The following is a 26,231-nucleotide window of genomic DNA, read 5'->3' as shown; positions in this document are numbered from 1 at the left end:
TTTTCTTTGGGACTTTAACGCGCCGCGAGAACTCGTGAAAGCTCGACCGATCGCGCCAGTCGCAATCAAAGAGATCGTTAAAATGCGTCCGATGTATAGCGCGCGCGAGTAGTTCATCAATCTTTAGTTGCCTCGCGGAAGCACCAATTAAGGATTCCTTTGAGCTCGGTAGAGGTGAGGGTATAATTCAAGTCTCGGCGATATCAATAAACTTTACTCCTTGTCAGAGGTTTTACCTTTGAGATATCGTTTTATTTTTCAACGCTTATACATTGCCGAGTTCGCTCGCGTTATTGTACGCTCGAGCTTGATATGGAAAAATATTCTTGACGCTTCGACGTTGGAGCGGGCGCCTAATTAGAAGGTCCTTTTGGGGGTCCCATGCTCTTCATCGAGTCCCACCAGCATTCGTGCATGTAGCTGGCAACCTCACACTCGTCGCCTTTTCCGTTAGCTACGAGTAAAATTGCAATTATTTTTATTGTATTGTGAATTACCGAAAACGTTCAAGTGCTCGATCGTACCATCATCGGCGCATTTCGTGAGCTTCTCTTTCATTTCTTCCGGCAGAGGATTCATCTTCTTCTCAGCACGCTGCAATATATTTTCCACCACAACTTTTCCATCTTTCATCTGAAACAGAAATTGGAAAAAATGATTTTTTGTCGATGACCGATCTATGCCCTTGTAAAAGAGCAATCGAGCGTTACTCACGTTGTCAAATTTTTTCATAACGCACGCGTGGAGACAACCCACTTTCGAGCTTGGAATGTCCTTCATCTGAGTGTCTGCGCATTAATATGCCATTTTTACGAGATAGCTTAGTACTGCATAAATAGAAAGTAAAAGTAACAATGATAATAAAGTAATTCACGGAACCTTCTGCTATTCCAACTTCGGCTTTGCAGCTTTTAAAAGCCTCCTTCATCTGCTCCATGTCACCACTAGCCAACACCTTGAAAGCAAACAAAATTAAAAAGCATGCTTCTATCGAGCAGGCAAGTATAGAAGAGAAATTCACGCACCACCATGGCGAAAAGAGCGAGGAAAGACGCGAAACGTCTCATGTTGTCGGCGAGCGAGCTTTGGACCTATTGCGAAACGTCGTGTCGGCGACGTATTGACTGGCTAAGCTCGGCGCACTGCTACATTTATAATGTGGCGATCGCGAGCAGGCAGGAAGCGGCTGATCGCGCAGTAAATAATCGTCGCACGAGCCGTCATTATTATTTCGCGCGACAAGTACAATAATCAGCTTAAAAGGCATGAATATCACGATTATTTTTTTTCCCTCCAATTTCCATTGTGTTGCAGCTCGACACAATGAGCGCCTCTTTTTTTTCGCCGTGAACAAATTAACCGAACGTTATGAGAGAGGCGTAAGATCGCTGCCGCATGTAATGTTGCGCGAGCGATGACAATCGATATAACATACAATATGTTGACGCGCTTCGATGCGATTACGCGTCCTTGCAAACGGACACGTCCGAGTCAAGATCGCGCAACTCTAAGGTTAGCCGCGGCAAATTAGTTCTCGAGGAGCGTTACGCATTCGATTTTTCGCCTGTCGCTCGATCGGATCCATTTCGACCCGAGTTGCAACGTGTTCTCCGCAAATCCTCGACAATGCAATATGTTACAAGTAGAAGCAGGCCCATCGGCTTATGTTGCAGGCAATTATATACGGATTCGGAGCTCGAGTTAAGTCACGGTGCGCTGAAAGTTGCATATATCTTTTCGCGCTGCTTGTGCTGATGACGATTTATCGGACAACGAGCTGCAGCTGAATTATGAACTGCGGCCGCGCACTTGCACTCGCGAGCACATTCGGGACGAGGCGCACTCCGATTCGGGGGCCATATTTATGAAGCTCGGTCAAACGCGCCTTGAATGTTTTATTTACGATCGCGAGTGATTCAGTGGCAATCGGCCCGATGCCAATTGGGGAACGCACGTCCGTCCAATTGTCGAGCTTTGCTCCTTTTTACGAGCCATTGGGGTGAATTACGAGACGCTTTTACGCGATGCTGCATTGTAAATCAGTCGCATTCTCTTTTATGCGATCGTTGTATTTTAACATTGGACTCGTTCGCGTACCGATTCGTTAAAACCCATGTTATATTTTCTACTTGCGCAATCTCAGCGAATCGCATAATGTATAGATTTCGCGATGACGAAGAAAGAGAAAAGTAATAGGGAGTGTACATTTTCGATAATTTTCCCATCAGTCGAGCTTGAAAGTCATCGGCTCATTATAATTATTGCGGTAGCTCGTCGGCCATGCCCTGATGGAAAATGTGGCTCAGCCTCTCGAGCTGTATAATATTGCGTATCGTGCAGGTAGCGCATAAAAGAAGCCCCGAAATAATTTAATCTCGATTAAAGGACGACGGCTGGGGCTCGTCGTAAATCGCTGCATCGTCACGAGCGTGTAATATATGCCGTATTGAACGCACAGAGAGTACAGAGAGATCCGAGGATTATTAGCGCGATGGGCGTGTAGTCCGTCATTCGTCGCGCGAAAGTTCAAAGCCGCTCGATGCCGGTCGCTCCGAAGTACTCGCACAGTCGTGACTTTGTCTTTTCTCTCCTTTGATATGTGGCTCGCTTTGGCGCGAGTGTGTTATTCATAATCATCGCGATAAACCACATACGCGCGCACATACGTATAGTACAAAAGTAATGCACGCGCGATCGCGAGAATCTCACCGGAAACTCGTAATGTAAAGATGATTAATTAATACAAATAAAAAGGATGAGGAACGTATTTTTCGGCGCACGTACGTACGTAATGTCTCGCGCCTATATAAAAGCTGCTCACAATGCGAGAATATTATATATAGGCGGCGCTCGGTCATACACTATGTAATGCTTGCGAAAGTCGAGGCTGTATTAAAATACAATGGCTGGATTCGATTGTAAGCGCGCCCATAAGAGAACCGCAAGGAGGACCAAATGTTTTTCTCGATCGTGATTCGTACGGCGCCGCGATTACGGCTAGCTACGTAAGTTCCTTTTTTTCTCGCTTCCTGTACATCCGCCGCGGCTATTAAAATATAGATGCCGAGGAGAGATAAGAGTGTCATCGCGTCCACTCGGTCAAATTTTTTGTATACACGTTGGCGCGCGTCGTCCTTCCCGGGGGAAAATGTGGAAGATGATCGTGCCGATCGATGAATCGGTTTCCACGTGTAGCAGTGTATCGTGGCTGAATCGACTCGTATGTAGCGCGCAGCAATTTCGGTAAACAAAGTGTACGAATAAAGTGGCTAACGATTCGATTCTCGACACAAAGTCGATGCAGCGGCGCACGAGCCCGTCTCTCAATTCACACATGGACGTGCAAAGCACACAGTTTCTCCGTGTTAAGCGAGAATCTGCTGGAGCAACAGCAGCAGCTCAGCACGCGAGCAATCGTGACTCTCTCATCGCTCGCGACTTTTCTCGCCCGCGTTTTCTCCTTTATTTTACTTTTGTTTTTCTAAATACTCTCCGCTGCTGTTGCTGCTTTAAGATGCGATCGAGACTCATCTGCCATTGCATGCACACTTTCTTCGACGCGCTTGTACATTACACATTAAACGCTCAAAACGCTTCGACGACGCAACTCGCTAATCCGCCATTACGCACTCGCTCGAGTACGAACTTTGTTTTCCTATCCCTCCTTCGAATTACTCACGTCGACAATTAGGATTTAATTGATAATGCTGTATAAGGCGGAATTTATATGTGTTTTTCGTGTTATTCGGACGGAAAGTAGCAGATAGCAATTACGAGAGCGAAGCTTGTATTGTAGCCGACGCGGCAAGAAATGCGCCCGAGCGAGCATCAACTTTATGGCTAGAGCTTAATTAAATATAAAATTGTTGAATAAAGCGGCAAAAAAGACGTTAACGCCGATGGGCCCGGGCGTAATGATAAGTGCACACCCGCGATATTTCAACTTTCAACCGTTCGGCATACTTTCGAGGGGAAAAAATCCGGCCGGTATAGAGCTGCGTGCGTATATACACATACTGGAATTGCAGACGCGCACACGCGGCTCGTTATTGCCAATATACATAACGCACCACTGATTGCTCCGAGGGAAAATTATTGGGAAACGCCTCAAACACGTTGTCTTTCGCGGCGAATGCAGGAATATCATAATAATCCCAGGGCCCCCCCGCTGCAGAGATACCGATGGATATAAATCAGATTCTCAATTCGCTCATTCACGTGCATGCATGTGTGCATGTAGCATAGTTTTCGCGTCTGCGGCTCGAAAGAGAGAAATAGAGAAAGTCATCGGCCGATGCGATTATAACTCCGTATTAGCATAATACAAATACTTTTTTTTGCTCATTGAATTTTAATCGATGAACGCGATTTGAACTGAACAGGCCATAATATGCTCGGTTTCTTATTAGACTTCATTTATTTTTTCTCCTATCTGTATATATTTTATACAAAATTGTTCGAGCCGATCAAAGTGGCGTGCGGGTTTTTTTCATTCGCCAGCTGATGGGTGCCCAGCACTTGTGATTCGTTACATTCACAAAAGTGAAGTAGCCGCGAGCAGTGCGAGTCGATTCAGATTTTCCAAGATTCATCGTGCTTCGATTTGATTTCATGCATCTCGTCGAAAATGAGAGGAAACCCATCCAGAACGCGATAAAGCCTGTGCAGCACGTTCGAGACTCGTTCAACGAATAACATTAGCACATTGTGCGTGCGCAGTACAATGTATACAAAGAAACGAGAGAGAAATTATGAAGTTTTGCTATTCAGCAACTTTCCAAGAATGTTAATTTCAAAGTTACATACTTGCTTGCACATACTTGCGCACAGACGCAGAGACACGCGGTGTGTGTGTGTGTGTGTGTGTGTGTGTATACGGCATGGAGCGGGTCATCGACTAGAAATATATTTTATGACTTTCGAAGTAGTCGCGCGCGCGCGAAAAAAAAAGCGAGACACATTGTCAATACCAAGCACACAAGTCCCATTAATAATTGAACGTTGAAGCTGCCGCTGCTCGATGAAAGAAACCGAGTGAAATTATTCTTTCAACGAAAGTGCACGAGTATTTGCTCTCTATTAAAGATGGGGACGCGCCGTGTCCATTAAAATTGAGCAGCCGATAATACGCGCTAATGATAAATGCAGTCGTACGACGCCTATATACAATATTATTATATACACACACATGCGATATGGAAAAGAAAATTTCTTCTTCCATAGCGCTCTTGAATATTAATATTCATTATTGCAGTTTTTGGCGTGGAGCCGCGGTAAGTGCGCGATCGCTACGATCCCGAGTGCGCCTGTCCACGAAATTCCGCGCGGAAAACTTTTCGCTTAATTAATTTGATTTGCATATTCAAATGAGGCTTTCACGCCCCTAGGCCTCGAGTTATGCCTCTGCCACGAAATATAACATGTATATAATGCGTCTCTGTATCGGCGTGAACGCATCTTGTGACGACAAAATCTATCTGCAACGAGAGCCGCAGCTAATCTGAAAATACCTTCGAACGAACGTTCAATTATCAATCTCAAGGCTCGCTAATGATTCACGATCGTTGCTTATATTTTTCAACGTTACAATTAAAATTTATAATTTTCGCTCGAGCAGTTTGATGAAGCAATTCAACAGCCCCCGTCAACGACGTTTGTAATTGTTGTTGCTGCCCAAGTGCAATGAAAATTTTATCCCGGAGGCGCAGGTATCATGAGCCGAATTGATGAGATGAAAGACTTTATCAACTAAATTTCTTTTGAAAATAAATTTTGAAATTAATGAGGAAATCTAGGATACGGGACAAGGGCAAATGTAACTAGTTTTGAGGAAAAGCGCATTTAAATCAGTCGCAAATACTTGTTCTTCTTTTCAAAAGTCTAAAATTAGTAATAGAATTGCGTATTCTTGGCAAGATTTTTGTTTTAAGAATGAATTTCCCAAGCTTATCACCGTTTCGAGACTTTTTCATAGCGTAAGCGAATAAACGTAACCGAATCAGACTTCATTACTCGACGCGCAAAATTGTATTATAATCGAATAGACAGTTTTCCCGCGAAGAAATTACTTTCCCGTGCAAACCAAATTACAAGTACCTATATATGCGTCCTGGGCTAAGTTAATACGATGCAGTGCTTTGAGCCCAACGGCAAATAAAAATCTTTCCATGCGGCGATCGCGTCGGTTATATTCTTGCGCAACAATCGTCATAATCGCGCCTCGCAGTACTGCACTCGAATCGAGCCGACGATGTAATCGGTAATCGTCGGATCGAGTCGAAGGCGAAGCGCAAATCTTACGCGTCGATCCATACTTTGAACTCTCGGCAATAATCCACGATTCGGACAAATAATCTCGATCAAGACCATAGTCGAGCTGGATCGCAATTATAGTTGCGCGTCGTAAAGTCGAACTTGGACAGCTCGTCATCGCTCAAATCAGTCGTTTCTGCCTGTTTTTCCCCTCCCAAAGAGGTATGAATTGCGCACTCGTGGCCGAAGAAAGCGCGAATCGCATTAGACAATTTGAATAGGCTCACCGCAGAGCGTGTCATGTTTACTATGTGTTGGCGCTAAATTGTTGCTGCCGTTGCTGAAATTAAACGCAAGCAAGCAAGCGGCATAGGACGATGCGTAGCTATGTACACGAGGCGTCTCGGCAGCCGCGAGGACGAGCTGTGGGAAAAGGCACTCGAGTCGCTGCCAAGTACGCCTGAGTGCACGATAAAGCCAAGCACGCACTCTTCATTTTCTCTTCTGGCTAAACTGACGCATAAGCACGCGCCAATCCTACAACAAGCAGCAAAAAGAGAGAGTAAAGGTGACAAAGTATTTTATAATATCTTTTGGCCACAGCCTTTACGATGCGCACTCGCGACCAAGGAAGTGGTCTTACTTCATTTAGGGGCGCAGACGCGCTAATTTCTATGACCAATATACCCAATGGAAATTGCACACTCGACTCTTTCGTAACTTCAACGCGCATCTTCTCTCGCAAAATGCATGCGTGTGGCTTATTGCAGCTAGGTGACGTCAATTGATGTCAATAATGCCAATAATTGCCTTCTTCATTCGTTTGACATGTTTACAAGGGAAAAAAGTCTTTGAGCTCGATCAATACTGTTTAAATACACGAGGTTTCGTTCCTTCAAAGATCTGTGTGCGTATTGCGAGTAAACTGACATTTTTGCATTTCTACCAACTCGTCTTGTCACTTTATTATAAATTTCTCATATCGCGGCAATATCTTCGAAAAAATCGCCACAATCACTTTGATTGTGTTCCGGATACGCTGGCGTGCACCGGTGCGCAATAAGTTGATGTAATTTCTAATTAACATGAGGAAATCGTTGACAAGTAAAATCACGACTTAACATCGATATCAAATATGTGATGATGTGAATCATCACGTCGATCGATAATCATTAGGATTCTTCGTTTAATCGAACTTGCTTCAGTACATTTATCAGTACAGATACAGTACAGATTAATCTATAAACACTATGTGGTGTCCTTCGTTTCTATCCAAAAATATCTAATCACGTGGATCGTATGACAGACGATCGATTTTTGCCTAAGGTTTTTTGAAGATCATCGAAAATATTGTATGTATCTAGCATCGTTTCTCCGTCATTATTTATTACAGCAATGCCACTATGCAGTCCTGTGCAAATCTCCATCAATCAAATCGTTGGTATTTATCGATACTCGAGACGTCAATCGAACCTTTTTCTCACGTATTTTCACAATATCGAAGAGATTAGCGGGAAACGGCATATTTCTCCTCTTATCGGACAAGCGCATGCAAATGAAAATATTTTTAATACTGCGTAATTAATAGCACATATAAATGTAACGAATCCTCTTGTCGACGGCATCAACGTTATTTTTTCCTCGGCTCGTAACGTTTACTGTTTGTGAGTGCGACAATCGTCAAAATAGTTTGTGTTAAAAAATGAATATTATCCTGGTATTTCTGTTTCATTGTTTGGCCATTGTCTATGGTAAAAATATTCATCATTTCCATAAAATTTGTTTGTGCTCATTTAAAATCTTTAAAAAATTGTTATTGTGACTCTATAGCCGCACCATCGAGGGTAGTGGGTGGCAGCGATGCACCAGACGGTAAATATCCGTATCAAGTATCTCTACGAAGCCCGTCGCACTTTTGCGGTGGCTCAATTTTAAATGACCGATGGATCTTGACTGCGGCTCATTGTGTAGTTGGGTAAGCTAATAATAGCGTTAAATTTACACCTCTCCAAAGTCCCAAAAATATTTGATTGTAAAAAATGATTTTCAAATAACAGACGGTCTGGTGCGAGCGTCACAGTCGTAGCGGGAACGAATCTACTCAATGGTGTCAACGAGATTGTCTACAAGTCCGAATACATAGTTTGGCATAAAAAATTCGACATGTTTCGATTGGTCAACGATGTCGCTTTGATTCGCGTCGACAAGACCATTGAATTCGGCGAAAAGATTCAGCCGATTTCTTTGCCTCGAGAAGACTTTGTCAAGATTAATTATCCGGTGGTACTCACGGGATGGGGACGAATAAAGGTAAAGCTTCAATTGTATACTTTTAACGATTATTATTATCAAAGAGAATGAAGTCTTATTTAATGTGCACTTGCAATTAGCTCAATGGCCAAGTACCAAACAACTTACAAGAAATCGAGCTTAAAGTAATCGATCAAGAGGACTGTGCCCGAAAAATGTCAGCTGTCCGGATAACCGAATCTCACATTTGCACCCTTACAAAATCCGGCGAAGGTGCCTGCCACGTAAGTTTTATTGGCATAATCAGTCAAATCTATAACCATTTATGATAGCTCCGTTAGGGATTATAAAAATGACATTATTACACGCAGGGTGATTCCGGTGGTCCGCTAGTAGCCGATGGTGTACAAATTGGCATCGTATCGTTTGGCATGCCTTGTGCCCGAGGTGCACCGGATGTTTACACACGAATATTCACGTTCGTCGATTGGATTGATAAGCAGATCGACGAATACGATCAAAGTCTTTTGAGTTTTTAGTATTTAATATAAATTTGTTGAATACATGTGTTTTTATTTTTCATACTAACCGTCCACTAAAGAGTTTTGTGATTAATAATGGTCAAGAAAAATTTTGTTCGATCATTTATTTGATAAATCTTGGTAAAATGTACTACTAATAACAAATTTTAAGGAAATAATCCAAAAAATGTTATAACAAAAAAATTCATTCAATAGTCTACGACTTAATAAAAAATTTTAAGTAGTAATTGTATTCTGAATCTTACTGTATCTATACAAATGTATATTTTAAAACAAAAATACTTTTTCACTCGACGCTTTTCGAACTTTTAATACAAATACTTTTCAACAAATTCTACAAGTTAATACAAATAAATAGATATTATATACATAATCAAATTTAAAAAATTTAAATAAACATATATACATTACAATATTTAATCTCTTAAGCTGCGAAACATATTAGTTCAATTCTTTGTTCTTGATTTAAACTCTAACTTCATCCTTTTTTCTTCGTCTCTGTAATTTAGAACAATAAAACTCAATATTAAACATCAATTTAAAAAAATGTTCAACTTGTATTTTATAGAATATTAGTTATATAGTTATTGATTACCCTTGGTGTTGACTTGCTAGGAGATGGAGAAACCTCTACATTTCGACTGCGCAGATTTAGAACTCTTACTGGAGTGAGAAGGGATGGTCCCGGTGAAGAGTTTGCTAATGCTTCTTTTTTTTTTCTTCCAACAACTTTTGGAGTTTTGGCCGGACTAATGTTGATTTCCTATTAAACATAAAATAATTATTATGTGTGTAATATTATGTGTGTAACATAATAAAGAAACAATTATTTATTAAAACAACTCTTACTGGAGTGAGAAGGGATGGCCCCAGTGAAGAGTTTTCTGATGCTTCTTTTTTTTTTCTTCCAACAACTTTTGGAGTTTTGACTGGACTAATGTTGGTTTGCTATTATGCATAAAATAATAAAAGTTTTATACGTGTAACATAATAAAGAAACAATTATTTATTAAAATAACTCTTACTGGAATGAGAAGGGATGTCCCCAGTGAAGAGTTTTCTGATGCTTCTTTTTTTTTTCTTCCAACAACTTTTGGAGTTTTGACTGGACTAATGTTGGTTTGCTATTATGCAGAAAATAATAAAAGTTTTATACGTGTAACATAATATAGAAACAATTATTTATTAAAATAACTCTTACTGGAGTGAGAAGGAATGGCCCCAGTGAAGAGTTTTCTGATGCTTCTTTTTTTTTTCTTCTACCAACTTTTGGAGTTTTTACCGGACTAATGTTGGTTTGCTATTATGTGTAAAATAATAAAAGTTTTATACGTGTAACATAATAAAGAAACAATTATTTATTAAAATAACTCTTACTGGAGTGACAAGGGATGGCCTCAGTGAAGAGTTTTCTGATGCTTCTTTTTTTTTTCTTCTACCAACTTTTGGAGTTTTGGCCGGACTAATGTTAATTTTCTATTATGTATAAAATAATTGAAATATTATATGCGTGCCATAATAAAAAACAATGTTTTTTTAAAACAACTCTTACTGGAGTGTGAGGTAAAGCTGATGATGAAAAGTTTGCAGATGCTTCCTTTTTCTCTCTTCTACCAACTTTTGGAGTTTCGACCGGACTAACGTTGGTTTTCTATTATGTATAAAATAATTGACGTATTATGTGTGTGTTTCAATAGAGAAAAAATTATTTATTAAAACAACTCTTACTGCAGTAAGATGAGATGCCACCAGTGAAGAGTTTGCAGATGCTTCCCTTTTTTTTCGCCTAACAACTTTTGGAGTTTCGACCGGACTAATGTTGGTTTTCTATTATGTATGAAACAATTGAGGTATTATATATATGATATACACAAAAAGAAATTTACAAAAAAATTAATAATGATGAGTTGAGATATTCACCGAATTTAAAAGTGGAGAAGTTGCACAAGCATTTGATAATCGTTGATGTTTCGCGCAGTTATTTAATACCCTTTGAATAAAAGTTTTGTACGAATCTTCTTCCTGGAGATAAGATTATTTCATTTTTAAAACATCAAAAAAAAAAAAAAATACTTTTGGTCTGAACAAACCTCTTCATCTGAAACCAGGTCTATCACTTCTGTCTTCATGATTTTCTCTGAAGGTTTTTTCAATACAGTAATTGGGCATTCATCTAAACCATCGCATAATTTTTCTATTTTTTTTGCAATTCGCTCAGGGGAACGAGTACATTCGATGATAATTTTTGGAAAGGTGGAAACGCCTTCAGAAAACGTAATTGGATCCTAAACATTGAAAAATGATTTACATTGGGATGAAAATTCTAGATAATGAAAAAACAGTAAGCTTACCTGGCCAGTAATTTTATGATTCAATTGTTTATTTGAATGCATCATACATTCTGAAGTATTTCGGATTATGGGGATGCCTTCAGACATCGAAACTAAGGGCTGGAATTAAAGATAAATTTTTACCCGATCGACGTCACTAGATATTAGAAGAAGTACGATTACTTACCTTGTTGCAAATATTAGTATTTGATTCTTTATTTGATAGAATCAAATTTTCTATAGTGGCTTTGTTCGTTGTTAATACGTTCGATGAAGGGACACAATGTTCATCGGTAAAAACATGATTTTTAACTTCCGCTTGTCTAACTTGAAATTTTTCGGAATTTTTGGACGACGGATCACCTAAGCTTTTGTTTAGTCTCAGTGGATGTATAGAATCATCTTTCGTTCTTTGAGAGTGACTTAAACGTATGTCAGTTGGGATGCGTCCTAAAGTCGAAATTGATCCCTGAAACAAAAAAAATTATTTTCAACACGATCGACTTTACAAGATGACGGTAAAATGGTGTTTACTTACATCGTGGCTAACTTTGGTATTAGATTGTTTATTTGAAGGAACCAAACTTTCAGCAATAAGTTTACCAGTTGTTGATTCATTCATGACGCTTTGCTCGACACGATCTTCGATTTGATTTTCGATTTCTGCTTCACTATCGGTAACTAATCCCCAAATCTTAGATTTAATGTAAGAAATTAGGCTGTTATTGAGTTGAGATGGACGTGGTGAATCTGTTTTGGTTTCCAGAACGGAGTTCCTTGAAGTGGTTTGGATTTTTGTGTCACCTTCGTGCATCGAAATTGAAACCTGCAATAAGAACGTTAATTTCATCCCCATCGACTTAACTAGATAAAGTAATCAAATTTTGTTTACTCACATGATGTCTACAGTCGCTATGTTGGACTGTCTTAGCTTGATTTTCGATCTCCTCATCACTGTCCGACTCTCTTTCGAAATTCTCAGATGACACGTGAGCAGAGCTTTTATTCAGTTGCGATGGATGTGGAGTAGCTATTTTGATTTTCAAAGATTTGTTCAACAAACGCTTAGGGCTTTCGGAGACGGTTTTCTGCATCAACGGGGAACCCTGAACAAATAAAATTAGTTTCAATGCGAACGAAAATTTTAGTTAAAATGAAATGTTGTCTGCTTACATTGTGACTAACTTTGGTATTTGGTTGTTCTTTTGTAGGTACCGTATTTTTAGATATAGATTTATCGGTTTTCGATGCATCTAACGGAAAGTCGCAATGTTCGACTGTCTCAGCATGACTTTCGATCTCCTCATTACTATCGGTCTCTTTTTCGAAATTCTTAGATGACAAGTGAGCAGAGCTTTTATTCAGTTGCGATGGATGTGGAGTAGCTATTTTGATTTTCAAAGATTTGTTTAATAAACGCTTCGGGCTTTCGGAGACGATTTTCTGCATGAACGGGGAACCCTGAAAAAATAAAATTAGTTTTAATGCGAACGAAAATTTTAGTTAAAATGAAATGTTGTCTGCTTACTTTGTGACTAACTTTGGTATTTGGTTGTAGTTTTGAAGGCTCCGATCTTTCAGAAGTAGGTTTAACGGTTTTCAATTCATCTAACAGATAGTCGCTTTGTTCGTCTGTCTCAACTTGATTTTCGATCTCCTCATTACTATCGGTCTCTCTTTCGAAATTCTTAGATGAAACGTGAGCAGAGTTTTTATTCAGTTGCGATGGATGTGAACTGTCTTTTTTGGTTTCGATGGAAATGAGATGATGTCTGCTTACTTTGTCACAAACATTAGTATTTGATTGTTGTTTTAAAGGCTCCGAACTTTCGGGAGTAGGTTCATCAGTTTTCAATTCATCTAACATATATTCGCTTTGTTCGACTGTCTTAGCTTGATTTTCGATCTCCTCATAACTATCGGTCTCTCTTTCGAAATTCTTAGATGACAAGTGAGCAGAGCTTTCATTCAGCTCCGATGAATGTGGAGTGTCTTTTTTGGTTTTCAGAGTGGAGCTTGATGAAATTTTTTGGATTTTGGCAAAACCTTCATGCAACGATAGGGAACCCTGAAAATTTGTAATTATTTTAAATGGGAACAATTACTAGTTAAAATGAGATGATGTCTGCTTACTTTGTGACTAACTTTGGTATTTGATTGTTCTTTTGTAGGCACCGAACTTACAGATATGGATTTATCGGTTTCCAATTCATCTAACAGATAGTCGCTTTGTTCGACTGTCTTAGCTTGATTTTCGATCTCCTCATCACTATCGGTCTCTCTTTCGAAGATCTTTGATGATGCGTGAGCAGAACTTTTATTCAGTTGCGATGGATGTGGACTGTCTTTTTTGGTTTCGATGGAAATGAGATGATGTCTGCTTACTTTGTCACAAACATTTGTATTCGATTGTAGTTTTAAAGACTCCGAACTTTCGGAAGTAGGTTCATCAGTTTTCAATTCATCTAACATATTCTCGTTTTGTTCGACTGTCTTAGCTTGATTTTCGATCTCTTCATCACTATCGGTCTCTCTTTCGAAGTTCTTAGATGACGCGTGATTTAGGCTTTGGTTTAGTTGTGATGGATGTGAAGTATCTTTTTTGGAATTCACAGTTGAGCTTGATGACATTTTTTGGATTTTGGTGATACCTTCATGGATCGAAATCGAACCCTGAAATAAGAACGTTAATTTCATCCCCATCGACTTAACTAGATAAAGTAGTCAAATTTTGTTTACTCACATGATGTCTGCAGTCGCTATGTTGGACTGTCTTAGCTTGATTTTCGATCTCCTCATTACTATCGGTCTCTCTTTCGAAATTCTTAGATGACAAGTGAGCAGAGCTTTTATTCAGTTGCGATGGATGTGGAGTAGCTATTTTGATTTTCAAAGATTTGTTTAATAAACGCTTCGGGCTTTCGGAAACGGTTTTCTGCATCAACGGGGAACCCTGAACAAATAAAATTAGTTTCAGTGCGAACGAAAATTTTAGTCAAAATGAAATGTTGTCTGCTTACTTTGTGACTAACTTTGGTATTTGGTTGTACTTTTAAAGGCTCCGATCTTTCAGAAGTGGGCTTAACGGTTTTCAATTCATATAACAGATAGTCGCTTTGTTCGACTGTCTTAGCTTCATTTTCGATTTCCTCATCACTATCGGTCTCTCTTTCGTAGTTCTTAGATGATGCGTGATTTAGGCTTTGGTTTAGTTGTGATGGATGTGAAGTATCTTTTTTGGTATTCTCAGTTGAGCTTGATGAAATTTTTTGGATTTTGGTGATACCTTCATGCATCGAAATCGAACCCTGTAATAAGAACGTTTATTTTATCTCGATCGATTTAACTAGATGAAGAAGTAAAATTATGTTTACTCACATGATGTTTAACAGGGATATGCGATTGGTATCTTGTAGGCACACAACTTTCTGAAATTTGTTTGCTGCTTTTCAATTCATTAAGACGATTAATACTTTTTTCAATAGCCTCAACTCCATTTTCTTTCTCTGCTTCCCTATCGGCGTCTGCATCAAGGTACTTTAATGAAGTTTGAAGTTCATCCATTTGTGATGAATATTGTGTAGCTTTTTTAGTTTTCCGAACGTCGTTCGAAGAAATATTTGCTCTATCGACGAAGCTTTCATCCTGTAGCAAAAAATAATTTTAACACTTAGTTTATTGACAATTTTTATTTTAAAATTAATGAAAATTTTTACCTTTTCGACTTCGAAACTCAAACTGACCGATATCTCAATTTTTTCTGAGTCGATTTTTGAATTGGTGCACACTTTTTGAACGGAATTTGAAGTTGATGGTACTATAGCTACCCCATCTTGACTATCCAAATCTATAAAATCAAATGTATGTAACTGGTACAAAATATGTAAGTAACATTTTTTAATTCATAAACTTAAACCAGGCATACCTTTATTGTACTCTTTCTCAAGGGCTTTAGCAACATTAGTTCTTCCGAAAATTGGTGGTTCTTCGTCAGTCCATAACTCTCTTTTAACTTTATGTAAACTTCGCTCAGTATGTTCTAAAATATTACATTTTCGATCAAAAAATAAATACATATATTTAATGTAGATATTTTTTTTTCATTACCTTGTTCCAGTGGAGAATTAGTAAATCGTTTAATTCTAGGTAATAATAAAGATTTTAAAGTAAATGGCGAATTTTCGGATGTCTTTGGAGTTGTATATTTGAAATGTGCTAGACCTTTTGGAGCGGTGAATTTATAATTTTCCGGAATAACAGACTATAAGACAAAAACAAAAAAACACTTGATATTATGAATTGTTACATACATATCGTCTATTTATTAAAAAAATTAATGTACCTGATAAGTCATAGGTAAATATGGAGTTTGAGCTTCTGAAGTTTTCAATGGATTATGTAAAAATGGCGGGGAATGAATTTTATGTCGAACCTTTCCGACAACAAATGGCTTTGGCTTTTCTTCTGTTACACACGTGAGTATCCTTCGTGCCCCATCGCACGTTTTAAAAACACATCTCACGGGGATTCTTGTTTTTCCTCGGCACTTGATGTTCGAGTGTAACTTTTTTTCAGCATTTTCAGGTTGTTCTGTTAAGAATAAGATACAATTTTTCAAACAAAAATAATCAATAAAAATTTAAGATCGCCGGCCAAGCGCAGAAACGTATATTTTCATATTTAGAGGCAAAAATGTTACGTTTCTGTGCTAGGTCGACAAATAAAGGTGTAAATTCGAAATAAATACGTGAAATTATGAATCGTGAAATTATTACGACAATCAACTTTAATAAAACCTTACCTTCATTGAAGCTATCATCGCATGCCATCAAAAATCTCTGATCATCGAAGGCTTGGCTTCGTTTTTGCTTTCTTTGAAAGTAATGCTCTTTAAATTGCACTCTGTTCATACGCCGCAACGTAATACCATTATATTTGTACAATTGATCCATGATGTCTTATTTCAACTAATTACCGAGTAATTTTAAAACTGTTCACTTAAATATTTCTAATATTTTCAAGTGTCAAACACTTGTAAAAAAATAAGTAAACAGGGAGCAAATACTTTGCAACATCCCAGATCCGCGTCTGATTCTAACTGACGCTGAGCAAGTTTGTACAAGTTTTAAAGCGCGCGACGGTTGCTCACATCACCCCTCCGAGTCCAGCTGTTTTGGTCTGTGCTATAGTTATGTATATGGGCCGATCTCAAGAAAGAGCTGAAAATAAATATGAAGTTATAAGCTCGTTTTTATGTTTTGAAAAGCCGATTATTAATTAAGAGCACCATTATTTAATATTTTCACGAAGTCACTGTGAAAAATAAAAATTTCATCTTGTATGAACATTTCGGAATTGAGGCTACAAACTTGAATATTTTTTGGGGGATATTTTTTACTGTAATATGTTTTTTTCTCCTTGGTATAAAAGGGGCTGCATCGCATAACTAAACAATACCATGCTTATCTTGGCATTAAGCAAATGTACTTGAAGCAAAGACAAAAAATGAATCATAATTATATGATAGATTTATTATGTATAGGGCAGAATCATATAGAACAGAGGGCATTCAACTAGTAGAGGTCCGACACTTCAAACCAATGTTTACATTTATAAGCCAATCCTCTCAAGGTTGAAGCGCGCAAATAGCGTTCATTTTCAATTTATCTCTTTTACGCAGCAGCTCCACCCTGTTGATTGCAACCAGATGAAACCAATAAAAAAAAAGGTTAACTCGTTTTAAGTCGGTATCTGCACCTGCAATTCCGACTTGATACCAGCAGAAAAAATATTCATGTGGCTGAATCGAAAGCCTATATAAGTCCAGTTAAGTGATTAATTTTTACTGGTTTCTCTCCCGATCAGCCAAGTCTCATTTCGAAGATACTGGTTTTTATTGGCGAAGTTTTCAGGAACCCAGAATGAATAGGTTTTTATGCGGTAAGGAAATATTGATCCACGTCCAACAAATTTGAAGTGTTTTGTAACGGTGTCGAATTTATCAATTAAATTCATGAGTTTTGAAGTCGATCTTTACTGGTTTCAAAAGAGTTATAGTTAGTCTTGCGTTAAAACTCAAAAAATTGATTTCGTACATTTAAACCGTCAAAAATCAGTACAACAATTTAGCAAAGTCGACGCTTTGCTAAAACATAAAAACTGCATATTTAATCAAGTTGTTTTAATTTTTTACCAAATTGATAAATACTTTTGTTACACGAGTCATCCAACTTATAGTAAATACTACAAATAGTTAAAGGTAATATATAAATAATCATATATTATTATTGCGAATTTTTATTTATAAGAACCACAGAATTTTTAATAATGATTAGTCTTCTCTGGTTCGTAACAAAATAAGTTTTCCAGACTATTATTTAAAGGCAATCGTCGATCAAATAACAATACCTTGCAGTCGATATATATTACAATGAAACAAAATAACATATATAAAATATTTAACAAAGAAGCGTGTATTACGTCATTAACTTACATACTAATTTTCATTTATTCTGAATGAACTAAAAAGATTTCTGTAAGTAATTTCCCATCAATGATTTCCAGGAAATGTAGTTTCGAACTAGTATTTTATGGCAATCGTCGATTAAACAATGATACCTAGATGGTTGAAAATTATTTCAATGAAACAAAATATTTTTTTTAAAAATATTTAGCGAAAAACGCTCATCTTGCATCTATAACTTATATACTAAATATTTCAAAATTTTGCTAAAAATGCACATCTGGCATCTTTAACAAACGGACTGAATTTTCATTTATTCTGAAAGAACAGAATTGTTTTGAGTAATTTTTTTTCTTAATTTCTAGCATATTAATTTCACAGACTAGTATTTTATGGAAATCGTCGATCAAATGACGATACCTTACAGTCAACTGTTAACTTATTATTAAATTAAAATATATTAAATATTTTAATAACTTATCTATTAAGTATTTAAAAATATTGCTAAAACAAAATATTACATCTATAACAAACATATATTTTAATTTATTCTGAAAGTTCAGAATTTTTTTCAAGTAATTTTTTATTTTAATTTATTATTATATTAAATTTCAAAGACTGGTATTTTATGGAAATCGCCGATCAAATGACGATACCTTGTAGTCATTAGTTATTTTAAAAAATAAAATATTTTATAAAAAAAATATTCAACAAAAACGGACATCTAATATATTTAATTTATCTATTAAATTTCTAATCAAGTGAAAGAACTTCAGAATTTTTAAGAGTAATTTTTTCTTTTGTCTGTTGAATTTAGTTTCAAAGACTAATATTTTATAATGATCGTCTATCAAATAACGACTAGGTATTTGTACCAAGTATTTGTAAAAACAAAAATATTTCCACGAAAATATTAAACAAAATGCACATCTTACATTTACTAATTATCTTCGTCTTCACTTGACTCACTTTGAACACTTTCCTCGTCTGCCTTTTTTTGCGCACTATCTGCGTCTTCATCTGAATCATTGGTCTTACTCATCTCTTCTTCTGAGTCATTTTCATCAGCTATCTCTTCTTCTGAGTCATTTTCATCAGCTATCTCTTCTTCTGAGTCATTTTCATCAGGAATCTCTTTTTCTGAGTCATTTCCGCCCTGTTTCTCTTCTTCTATATCACTCTCTTCATTTAGCATATCGTCATTTTCTTCTTTGTCCTCATCAGATTCCTCTTTTTCACTTTCTTCTTTGCTCTTCAAGATTTCATCGCTTTCATAGTCTGATGGGGCCAACGATTTCAAATTTTTCTTACCCTTTTTTACTTTCGGATTTTTCTTTGGTCCTTTTGGTTTCTTTCCTCTATCTCTGCGTGCATCAGTTATCATTGTCGAAATATAACCATTGACTTTATGTAACAGAAGTGTTATTTCTACCGAATCTTTTTTTAATACATCTTCGCAGTAGAATTGAAAAATATCTAAAACACAAAGGATGTATGATATCAAATTCTTTATATTACATATTAAATAAATATAAGATTTTATTTACTATGAATTGCCATCAATTTAGCGGGATCCAGGGGTGGTCTAGGTACCGAATCTGGAACGGAATTGCATGCTCTTCCTGTAACGCTGTATTGCTTTATTTCGGTACCGAAAAGTTTACGAGCAATCGTAGCAGTATATCTATTGAATCGTGTTTTTTCAAGACCACTTGCAGCAACGGTTACGGCTTCGAAATAAACCGGTGCATCAAGCCAAAAATTATTGCCGCAATATATCTGTTTACAAATTAAAAATACTGTTTTAATTTTAATATAAAAATATTAGGTAAGGTATCATATAAGATGTAATTTGTGCAAGTATACATACGATCACATTGAAAATGTTCATGATATTTGTACACAACTAATATTTTTATGAATAATTGTATATTGTATGCCAAAAATCGAAATTTTTTTTAAATCTTTATAGTTGTTTACTAATAACATGCAAATTTTTGTTGTTGATGTATATGCATTTGCTTTAGTTTCTTATGAATGAATGATACCTTATCAGAACATAAATTTATTACCTTGTTAGTCTCAAAATTGATTCTTCCGATTGGCAAATCTCCTTTTATTCTAGAACAATATGGATTAATTTGTCTAGCAGCTGCAAACAAATAATTAATATGAAAAATAAATCAGATATTTTCAAATACACGGTCATACTAACAATCCCACGATTATTTCTTTTGAAAATTTAATTCTTACTAATAATGTAACTAAAACATTGCATTTGTGAACGTACGTACAACAAAAATTACTAAGAGATGCTAAAGAGAGAAAGCGCGAAAATGATCGCTCGTTTTGCATGACATAGTTCTATGTATCAAATCCCCTTAACATTGTTTCACCTTCAAAATTGAATATGTTTCAAGAGATGTACACTAATAAATCTTACCATATTCTTCCATTTTATCTAATATTTGGTCCTGCAGGCCACCATTCCGTAGCCTCAATACTTTTATTTCATCGTCTTTTTCTTTAATAGTTGTTTTTAAATCTTTAATCACAGATTCTGCATCTTTCAATTTTTTGATCAAACCTTGGTCACGCTGATCAGTACTTTTCCTTTTCAAATTTTTCTTATCAAGATTATTCAATACTTTTTTTGAGGATTCGTTGAAGAGTATTTTTTTCTGATTTTCTTTCACCTTTGAGTCATTTTTGTTCGGATTTTTTGTCTTCTTATTTTCTTCTTTCTGACCTATTTTTGGTTTGACAGAATCTTCTGTGAATGTTGTTTTTGTTTTAATAGTGCCCATATGCTCGTTTTGCAATTCAATCTCCATGGGAACATTTATAAGTGAAACGTTCAGTTGATCCTGAAACAACATCGAATTGATTAGTTACTGTTAAATTAGGTAGTTTGTGTATGTGTTTTTTTTTTATATTTTAGCAATTTTATTGAGCGTAAGCACGGAATTTTCTACAATTTCGTGGCTTACTCGAATTAATTTATACACCCTAGCCAGCGTTTAAAATAACTTTGTTGTGAGGCTGTGAGTAGCCTTCACCATTTCTAGGTATTTTAGTTGATCTCAAACCTTTTAAGATTGATCTTCGTATGGCAGGTAGATAGAAGTGACACTTCTACTATCAAAAAACGCATTTTATGTTTCATTGTGTTTAAGCAGAACCCACCCAAAGCCAGTGTATGTATTTGTTTATAAGAAAGCGTGTTTTGACTACAGAGTGATTAAGTTAACGAGTATTTGTTTAATATGTATAATATACGTACTTTGAGAACATCGCTCATTGCATTCTCATTGACGTATTCATTACCAAAATTATCTGTTTGTGCAAGAACTTTGTAGGATGTTTGCGACTGCAAGACATCGGGTAAAGATATAGGCAGAGTAAGATCACCATTCGTAGCTATTGATACGTTGATATGACCGTTACTGCTACTATTCTCTTCATCAGGAATGCTGGATGATATCTGTTTAATATCTTCTTTTGAATTGGATTTCTAAAAAATAATAAATCAAGTTTTTAAATTTAATGAAAACAATATTAGAATCATTAAAATTTTTTCAAAAAGGTGAGTTAGAAACATAAAAGTTACATTATTACTGAAACGAATACTTCGGTTTACGACAAAATTAAAGAGAGACATTGTTGTAAAGCTGTTGAAGAACAGACGCAGAAAATGCTGTTTTTCAATACAATAAAAGTAAAATACAAAAAAAAAAGGAAGTCTTATCATTATTACTACATTCGATGTTATAACAAAACACTATCACGTAGTTTACTACATCTATACAAGAAAATTGTAATTCTTTTAACTGTAATAATTTATTTGAAAGTACTAATTTAAGTTTACTTTTGAGGTGTAATATAAAATTGTTCTATAGTATATTGAACTTAATAAGCAAGAGCAGTTTGAGTTATTGAGAGAAATTTAAAATAAACTATGTATTAGTGTGTGGCACACCACGCGTAATGCTGGAAATTTTGGCATACGAAAATCGAAAGCGATTCAGTTTTTCAAAATTTCTTACTATCGTTCAAAAGACAGTGATAAGTTGTATTTTTTCATACCTTACATTTTTCTTCTTTTATCTTCAATATTTCTGATTTTTTTATTGTTTGTACTTTATTTTGTTGTTTTTTCGGTACTGTAATTTTTTGATTATTTGGCAGCTTTTTATTGACTATTATTTTAGGTTTAGATTTATTAGCCTTTGATGAATCATTTTCTTTAGAGTTTTTTGATAAATCAATGTCTGACTTTTTCTTATTACTGTTCTTCTTTGGTTTATTTTCACTTTTACTTGTAGGCTTATCTACTCGATCATTTTTCAGAGGAGATTTATTTAAGGAGTCGTTTTCTTGGTCAGTTCCTAAAGTGGATGAACTCATGATTGTCTGTAAAAATACAATTTTTTTGTTTGGTCATAAACAACCCTCTCTTGGCAAGGAGATGAGTAATTATGATGATGATGATGATGATGATGATGATGATGATGAAGGTGATGATAACGAGTTGCGATTGAAAATGAAAGTTTGATAATTTATAAATATATTAAATAATCAATAAAACATTGATTTTTTCTGAAATCATGATAGCCTGCATTTGAAATAAGCACTTCATGTCGTACTTATTTAAATGTATTTAACAAATTAATTCGCGCAGAGCCCATCATCGACTACTAGTATAAATAAGATATAAATATATGTATGTAATATCTATATTTATTCATATATGTATATATTATATACATGATAAAGTCGATGCTCAGTAAAATCGAATGACTAAAAAAAATTGTCTGTTGTTTTTTCATGTCATAATAGTGCTTAAATAAGATAGATATTCGGGTTTTATTTAATCAACTTACTATGAATGTAACTGAAGTTGACCAACGTTTTTGTACAGAATTTAGTCATTGGACTTCATATTTATTGGCCACGCATGAAAGATAAACGTCAACGGTATTGTCAATTACCAACATCTTTCGATCTATTTGAATGATTTCTACGAGGACTTTAACTGATAATTTTTTTTTTAACTTGTACATATGCTCAACTATAGGCAGCCCATCGTCACCAGTACCGAAATCGTTATCTTGTACTTCTATTTCACACCCATAAATATAGCATTTTCCATCGACTATAAGAAAATAGTGAATTTCAATAATTCTATCGTCGATAGTTTTAATAACTGTATCACTCGTTTTAAGGCAACGTTTATAATTAACTCCGTGGAGAAACATCGATTTAAAGATGCAACGATGGAATACTTCGATCAAACGAGGACCATATTTTAATACCTTTTCAACCGAGTCAATAATTTTTAGACAATTATTGACTCTTCCCGTTAAAACTGCATCATTGATAATTGTACAGTTTTTAAGTGGCAAACGACTGGTAAACAAATTTTGGCAATACTGTAAAATCCGATTTCCATCTTCTTTTGCATGCGATAACTCAGCTTGGAATTGATTTTTACGAATCCATTTTTCCGATAACTGTTGTAAACAGCCATTTGGAGCGTTTATTTCTTTCATGAACAGATATATTCCGTTTTCAAACGGAAAAGCTGAAGTCGCCCATAGCGGTCCAGTTTGTTGCACAGCATGGTACAAATGATTTAAGGAGTGTAAATTGAAAGTTACAAAACCACGACCATAGTTCATCTCGCTTTCTCCAACAAATTTTAATAAGTTGTATTCTACTCTTCGTAAATCTTCAGGAGTAATAGGTGCTTTTAATAATCTATATATACTATCAACTAAATAGCAGTACGATAAAAATTCTTCTGGTGGTAAAATATCTTTCAATGCAGGCAAACTTACAAATAACAGCCAATTTCGCCATTCTGTGGCCTTGTACTTTCCAGAGAACTCTAGTGGACGTATTGACCTTCTGATGTCACGGCAGAGTTTAATATTGAGCATTCGCGTTTTAATTTTTTCTAATTCTTTTTTTTTTAAAAAAATGCTCAGCCACTTGTTAAGTAGTTGCTTTGTAACTCCTAGCAGCGTTCCGTGCATGTAGTCCGGGGGCAAGTCCCACACAATATCGAAATTGCTAAGTGAAAGTAATATCGATTCACCTTTGACGCCCCTGATTGACTTATTTGATTCCAAAGCAAATTTCATGTCACTTACATGTTCGACGTGTGATCTTAACGGCGCATCTTCATTTTGCAAAACGTATCGCATTGATCCATCGATCCAGATTCCGGGATGGTAGCACCAGCTGCAGCCGTATGCTCCGTTAAATTGAATACGATTTTGCAGTTTTGGTCGGGCAACTGTATCAACATTTCCTGTAAACGGCATGATTGATACATACTCAACTTCACCAGATAAACTATTTATAATTTGAACACCTTCTTCGCGTAGCTGCTGCATCTCCTCTACCAATTCTTTCATGTACAAGTTCATTAATTTAGCGGTAGGCTCTGACTCTGTTTCCATTAAGGCAGCAATAATTATATGTTTGAATCTGATTTCCGGAGGTAGCTCATTTATATACAGTTGTAAAGGCCAAAGACTTTTTTTAGAACTATTAAAGAGCTGTGCTCCATCAGTATTAAAATTAAACGTTAATGCTCCTGGATGCGCCATTTGTAACTGTTTGTACTTGAGGGAATCTTGAACATCAGTTATACCATCTTCTAAATAAGTTTCTCTTTCTTCGACAAAGTTTCGCATATGCTCTTGAATATCGGGTCTATTAAGTAACGTTTCTAATTGATTCTTAACTTTGAGGGTAATGAAGTTTTTGGATCGGTGACATAAAACTATTTCATCGCCACACGAGGAGCATTCAACGGTGCAGTCAATTTTTTTTGAAGATTCTATTGATAATAAAACCTCATTACATTTTTCACAATAAAAATGTTTTGTACACCCCCCCGGAGAAGGATTTAGTTGTTTTTTAATACGATACGAGTTGTAATTCCACGTCTTGAATTGCTCCCCGGCAAGTACTTTAACAAGTTCAATAAGAGCATCTTGTAATTTTTTTGTTGGATTAAATTTGATTATGAATGCATTTAACATCGTAATCACTTCGGTTACTGTACATCCAGATGAAGGAAACATAGTCCGATCATCAACAACGTGTTTATTCGAGTCCTTCGGATTTTCGACATCACCATTCAAGAATTCTTCATCACTGTCGCTATCATCGTCATCCGAATCGAATACTACTCTACAATGATTTTCGCTATAATCAAGACTTTCATTTATCTCTTCAACGCTATTTTCGTTAATTTCATGACAGTTTTGATCGTCCATAGCATTGTCATATTGTTCAATGATATTGTGATCATTTGAATTTGTAATCAAATTTGCATTCATTTCATCGTTTGTAGAAACACCAGATTTCATCGAAGCTCTCACTAAAATAAAAGTATAAAATTATTTCGAGCGCTGAAAGATATTGAAATAAACTTGAGTGGATTTTTTATTTAAATTTTTTCCCGAGCTAATAATGCATTATTTAACGCGTGTGGGAAGTATCAATGGTAACTCTAAGACCGAAATGTATTTGTACTTATTATTTGTATGTATTTTGGAAAATTTTCGGGAGTTCTGTATCGAACCTGCGATTTTGATTTATCACTTGGACGCATTGACCACTCAGCCACATAATGTACATAACTATAACGTTTATTATGAATTATACGTGTAACATAATAATTTATAATTTTGTTGCACATTTTGTGGCTATTACAAGTCCGATTTATAAGCTTAACAATTACAAACTGGTGTAGTGGTATTCTGATATACAAAAAAAAACGGTTTATAATTCCATACCAGACTCAAAACTATTTTTATCGAATTTTTTTTATTTCAAATAAATTAATCTACGTATATTATATAACCCGATGATTATTAATTTTTTCAAAATCTATATGGAATCAATGACTTTTTACGGAGAATTTAAGTCGAAAACCGAGTATAAATGTACAAATATGATCGAGTAGACGAAAAAAATCGAAGTGTAACAAATAAGTAATTATCGAGAGACAAATTATGAGAATTGAATTTTTAAAAATACCTTGTGAATATAAATTGTAAAAATTAAGTTTCTAAACCGTCAGTAACGTCTCGTTACTTGTAATGATCCTCGTGATAAATCATAGACTGAGTACATTGTACTCAGTAAATAGGCTGAGTTCGTGATCTAATATACTTTACAATATAATTATGCCATACTCGGTTATAGGAAACAAAATTTTCAAATTTAACCCTAACACTTACATTTTAATGTTTCATTGTGTTTAAGCAGAATCTTGGCCCATCTGTTTCGAGTCCATCGGCTGACATTCCGTGGATTGTAATTTGCAGAAAAAAAGAGTTTATAATGTTTCTTTACTTTCGCCATTGTAATTGA

At 35.9% G+C, this 26,231-nt stretch overlaps 5 protein-coding genes across 13 annotated transcripts; 1 reads left to right on the top strand and 4 right to left on the bottom strand.

Moving 5' to 3' along the window:
- Positions 1-223: 223 nt before the first annotated feature.
- On the bottom strand, positions 224-1,127 carry LOC106658888. Its single transcript, XM_014381038.2, has 5 exons — positions 1,026-1,127; positions 880-955; positions 715-788; positions 525-633; positions 224-454 (listed from the first exon to the last, which is right to left on the bottom strand). The coding sequence occupies exons 1-5, from the start codon at positions 1,065-1,067 to the stop codon at positions 354-356; spliced, it is 402 nt and encodes a 133-aa protein (XP_014236524.1). The 5' UTR covers positions 1,068-1,127; the 3' UTR covers positions 224-353.
- A 6,359-nt stretch (positions 1,128-7,486) lies between these two features.
- On the top strand, positions 7,487-9,062 carry LOC106658633 (chymotrypsin-2-like). 2 transcript variants are annotated; one of them, XM_014380654.1, is made up of 6 exons: positions 7,487-7,578; positions 7,646-8,003; positions 8,083-8,227; positions 8,310-8,562; positions 8,643-8,786; positions 8,874-9,062. In XM_014380654.1, exons 2-6 carry the CDS (start codon positions 7,955-7,957, stop codon positions 9,039-9,041), a joined length of 759 nt encoding a protein of 252 aa, XP_014236140.1. In that variant the 5' UTR covers positions 7,487-7,578; positions 7,646-7,954; the 3' UTR covers positions 9,042-9,062. The 2 variants fall into 2 exon arrangements, with proteins under 2 accessions (XP_014236140.1, XP_014236139.1); XM_014380653.1 differs by having other exon boundaries at positions 7,487-8,003.
- A 69-nt stretch (positions 9,063-9,131) lies between these two features.
- On the bottom strand, positions 9,132-16,478 carry LOC106658632 (mucin-4-like). Of its 8 annotated transcripts, XM_023463189.1 has the most exons (26): positions 16,176-16,478; positions 15,717-15,964; positions 15,482-15,635; positions 15,300-15,413; positions 15,091-15,221; positions 14,753-15,019; positions 14,395-14,682; positions 14,118-14,327; positions 13,508-14,047; positions 13,155-13,442; positions 12,903-13,061; positions 12,548-12,835; positions 12,271-12,480; positions 11,913-12,200; positions 11,562-11,843; positions 11,396-11,494; positions 11,135-11,329; positions 10,965-11,066; positions 10,773-10,871; positions 10,597-10,695; positions 10,422-10,520; positions 10,246-10,344; positions 10,070-10,168; positions 9,894-9,992; positions 9,640-9,807; positions 9,132-9,542 (listed from the first exon to the last, which is right to left on the bottom strand). In XM_023463189.1, the coding sequence occupies exons 1-26, from the start codon at positions 16,324-16,326 to the stop codon at positions 9,510-9,512; spliced, it is 4,809 nt and encodes a 1,602-aa protein (XP_023318957.1). In that variant the 5' UTR covers positions 16,327-16,478; the 3' UTR covers positions 9,132-9,509. The 8 variants fall into 8 exon arrangements, with proteins under 8 accessions (XP_023318957.1, XP_023318956.1, XP_023318958.1 ...); XM_023463188.1 differs by having other exon boundaries at positions 12,903-13,442; XM_023463190.1 differs by lacking the exon at positions 10,246-10,344 and having other exon boundaries at positions 12,903-13,442.
- Positions 16,479-18,401: 1,923 nt separating this feature from the next.
- Positions 18,402-21,958, bottom strand: LOC106658484 (glutamic acid-rich protein-like). Its single transcript, XM_023463204.1, has 6 exons — positions 21,924-21,958; positions 21,121-21,351; positions 20,281-20,704; positions 19,910-19,989; positions 19,385-19,616; positions 18,402-19,313 (listed from the first exon to the last, which is right to left on the bottom strand). The coding sequence occupies exons 2-6, from the start codon at positions 21,136-21,138 to the stop codon at positions 18,778-18,780; spliced, it is 1,290 nt and encodes a 429-aa protein (XP_023318972.1). The 5' UTR covers positions 21,139-21,351; positions 21,924-21,958; the 3' UTR covers positions 18,402-18,777.
- Positions 21,959-23,309: 1,351 nt separating this feature from the next.
- On the bottom strand, positions 23,310-26,231 carry LOC106658483. The gene is made up of 3 exons (XM_014380483.2): positions 26,099-26,231; positions 23,352-25,233; positions 23,310-23,313 (listed from the first exon to the last, which is right to left on the bottom strand). The coding sequence occupies exons 1-3, from the start codon at positions 26,220-26,222 to the stop codon at positions 23,310-23,312; spliced, it is 2,010 nt and encodes a 669-aa protein (XP_014235969.2). The 5' UTR covers positions 26,223-26,231.

This window comes from Trichogramma pretiosum, unplaced genomic scaffold, assembly GCF_000599845.2.
Source record: "Trichogramma pretiosum strain Unisexual culture from Peru unplaced genomic scaffold, Tpre_2.0 scaffold28, whole genome shotgun sequence".
NCBI classification, from domain to species: Eukaryota; Metazoa; Arthropoda; class Insecta; order Hymenoptera; family Trichogrammatidae; genus Trichogramma; species Trichogramma pretiosum.
Note: the sequence above shows the minus strand (reverse complement) of the source record. Positions and strands in the feature narration are given on the sequence as shown.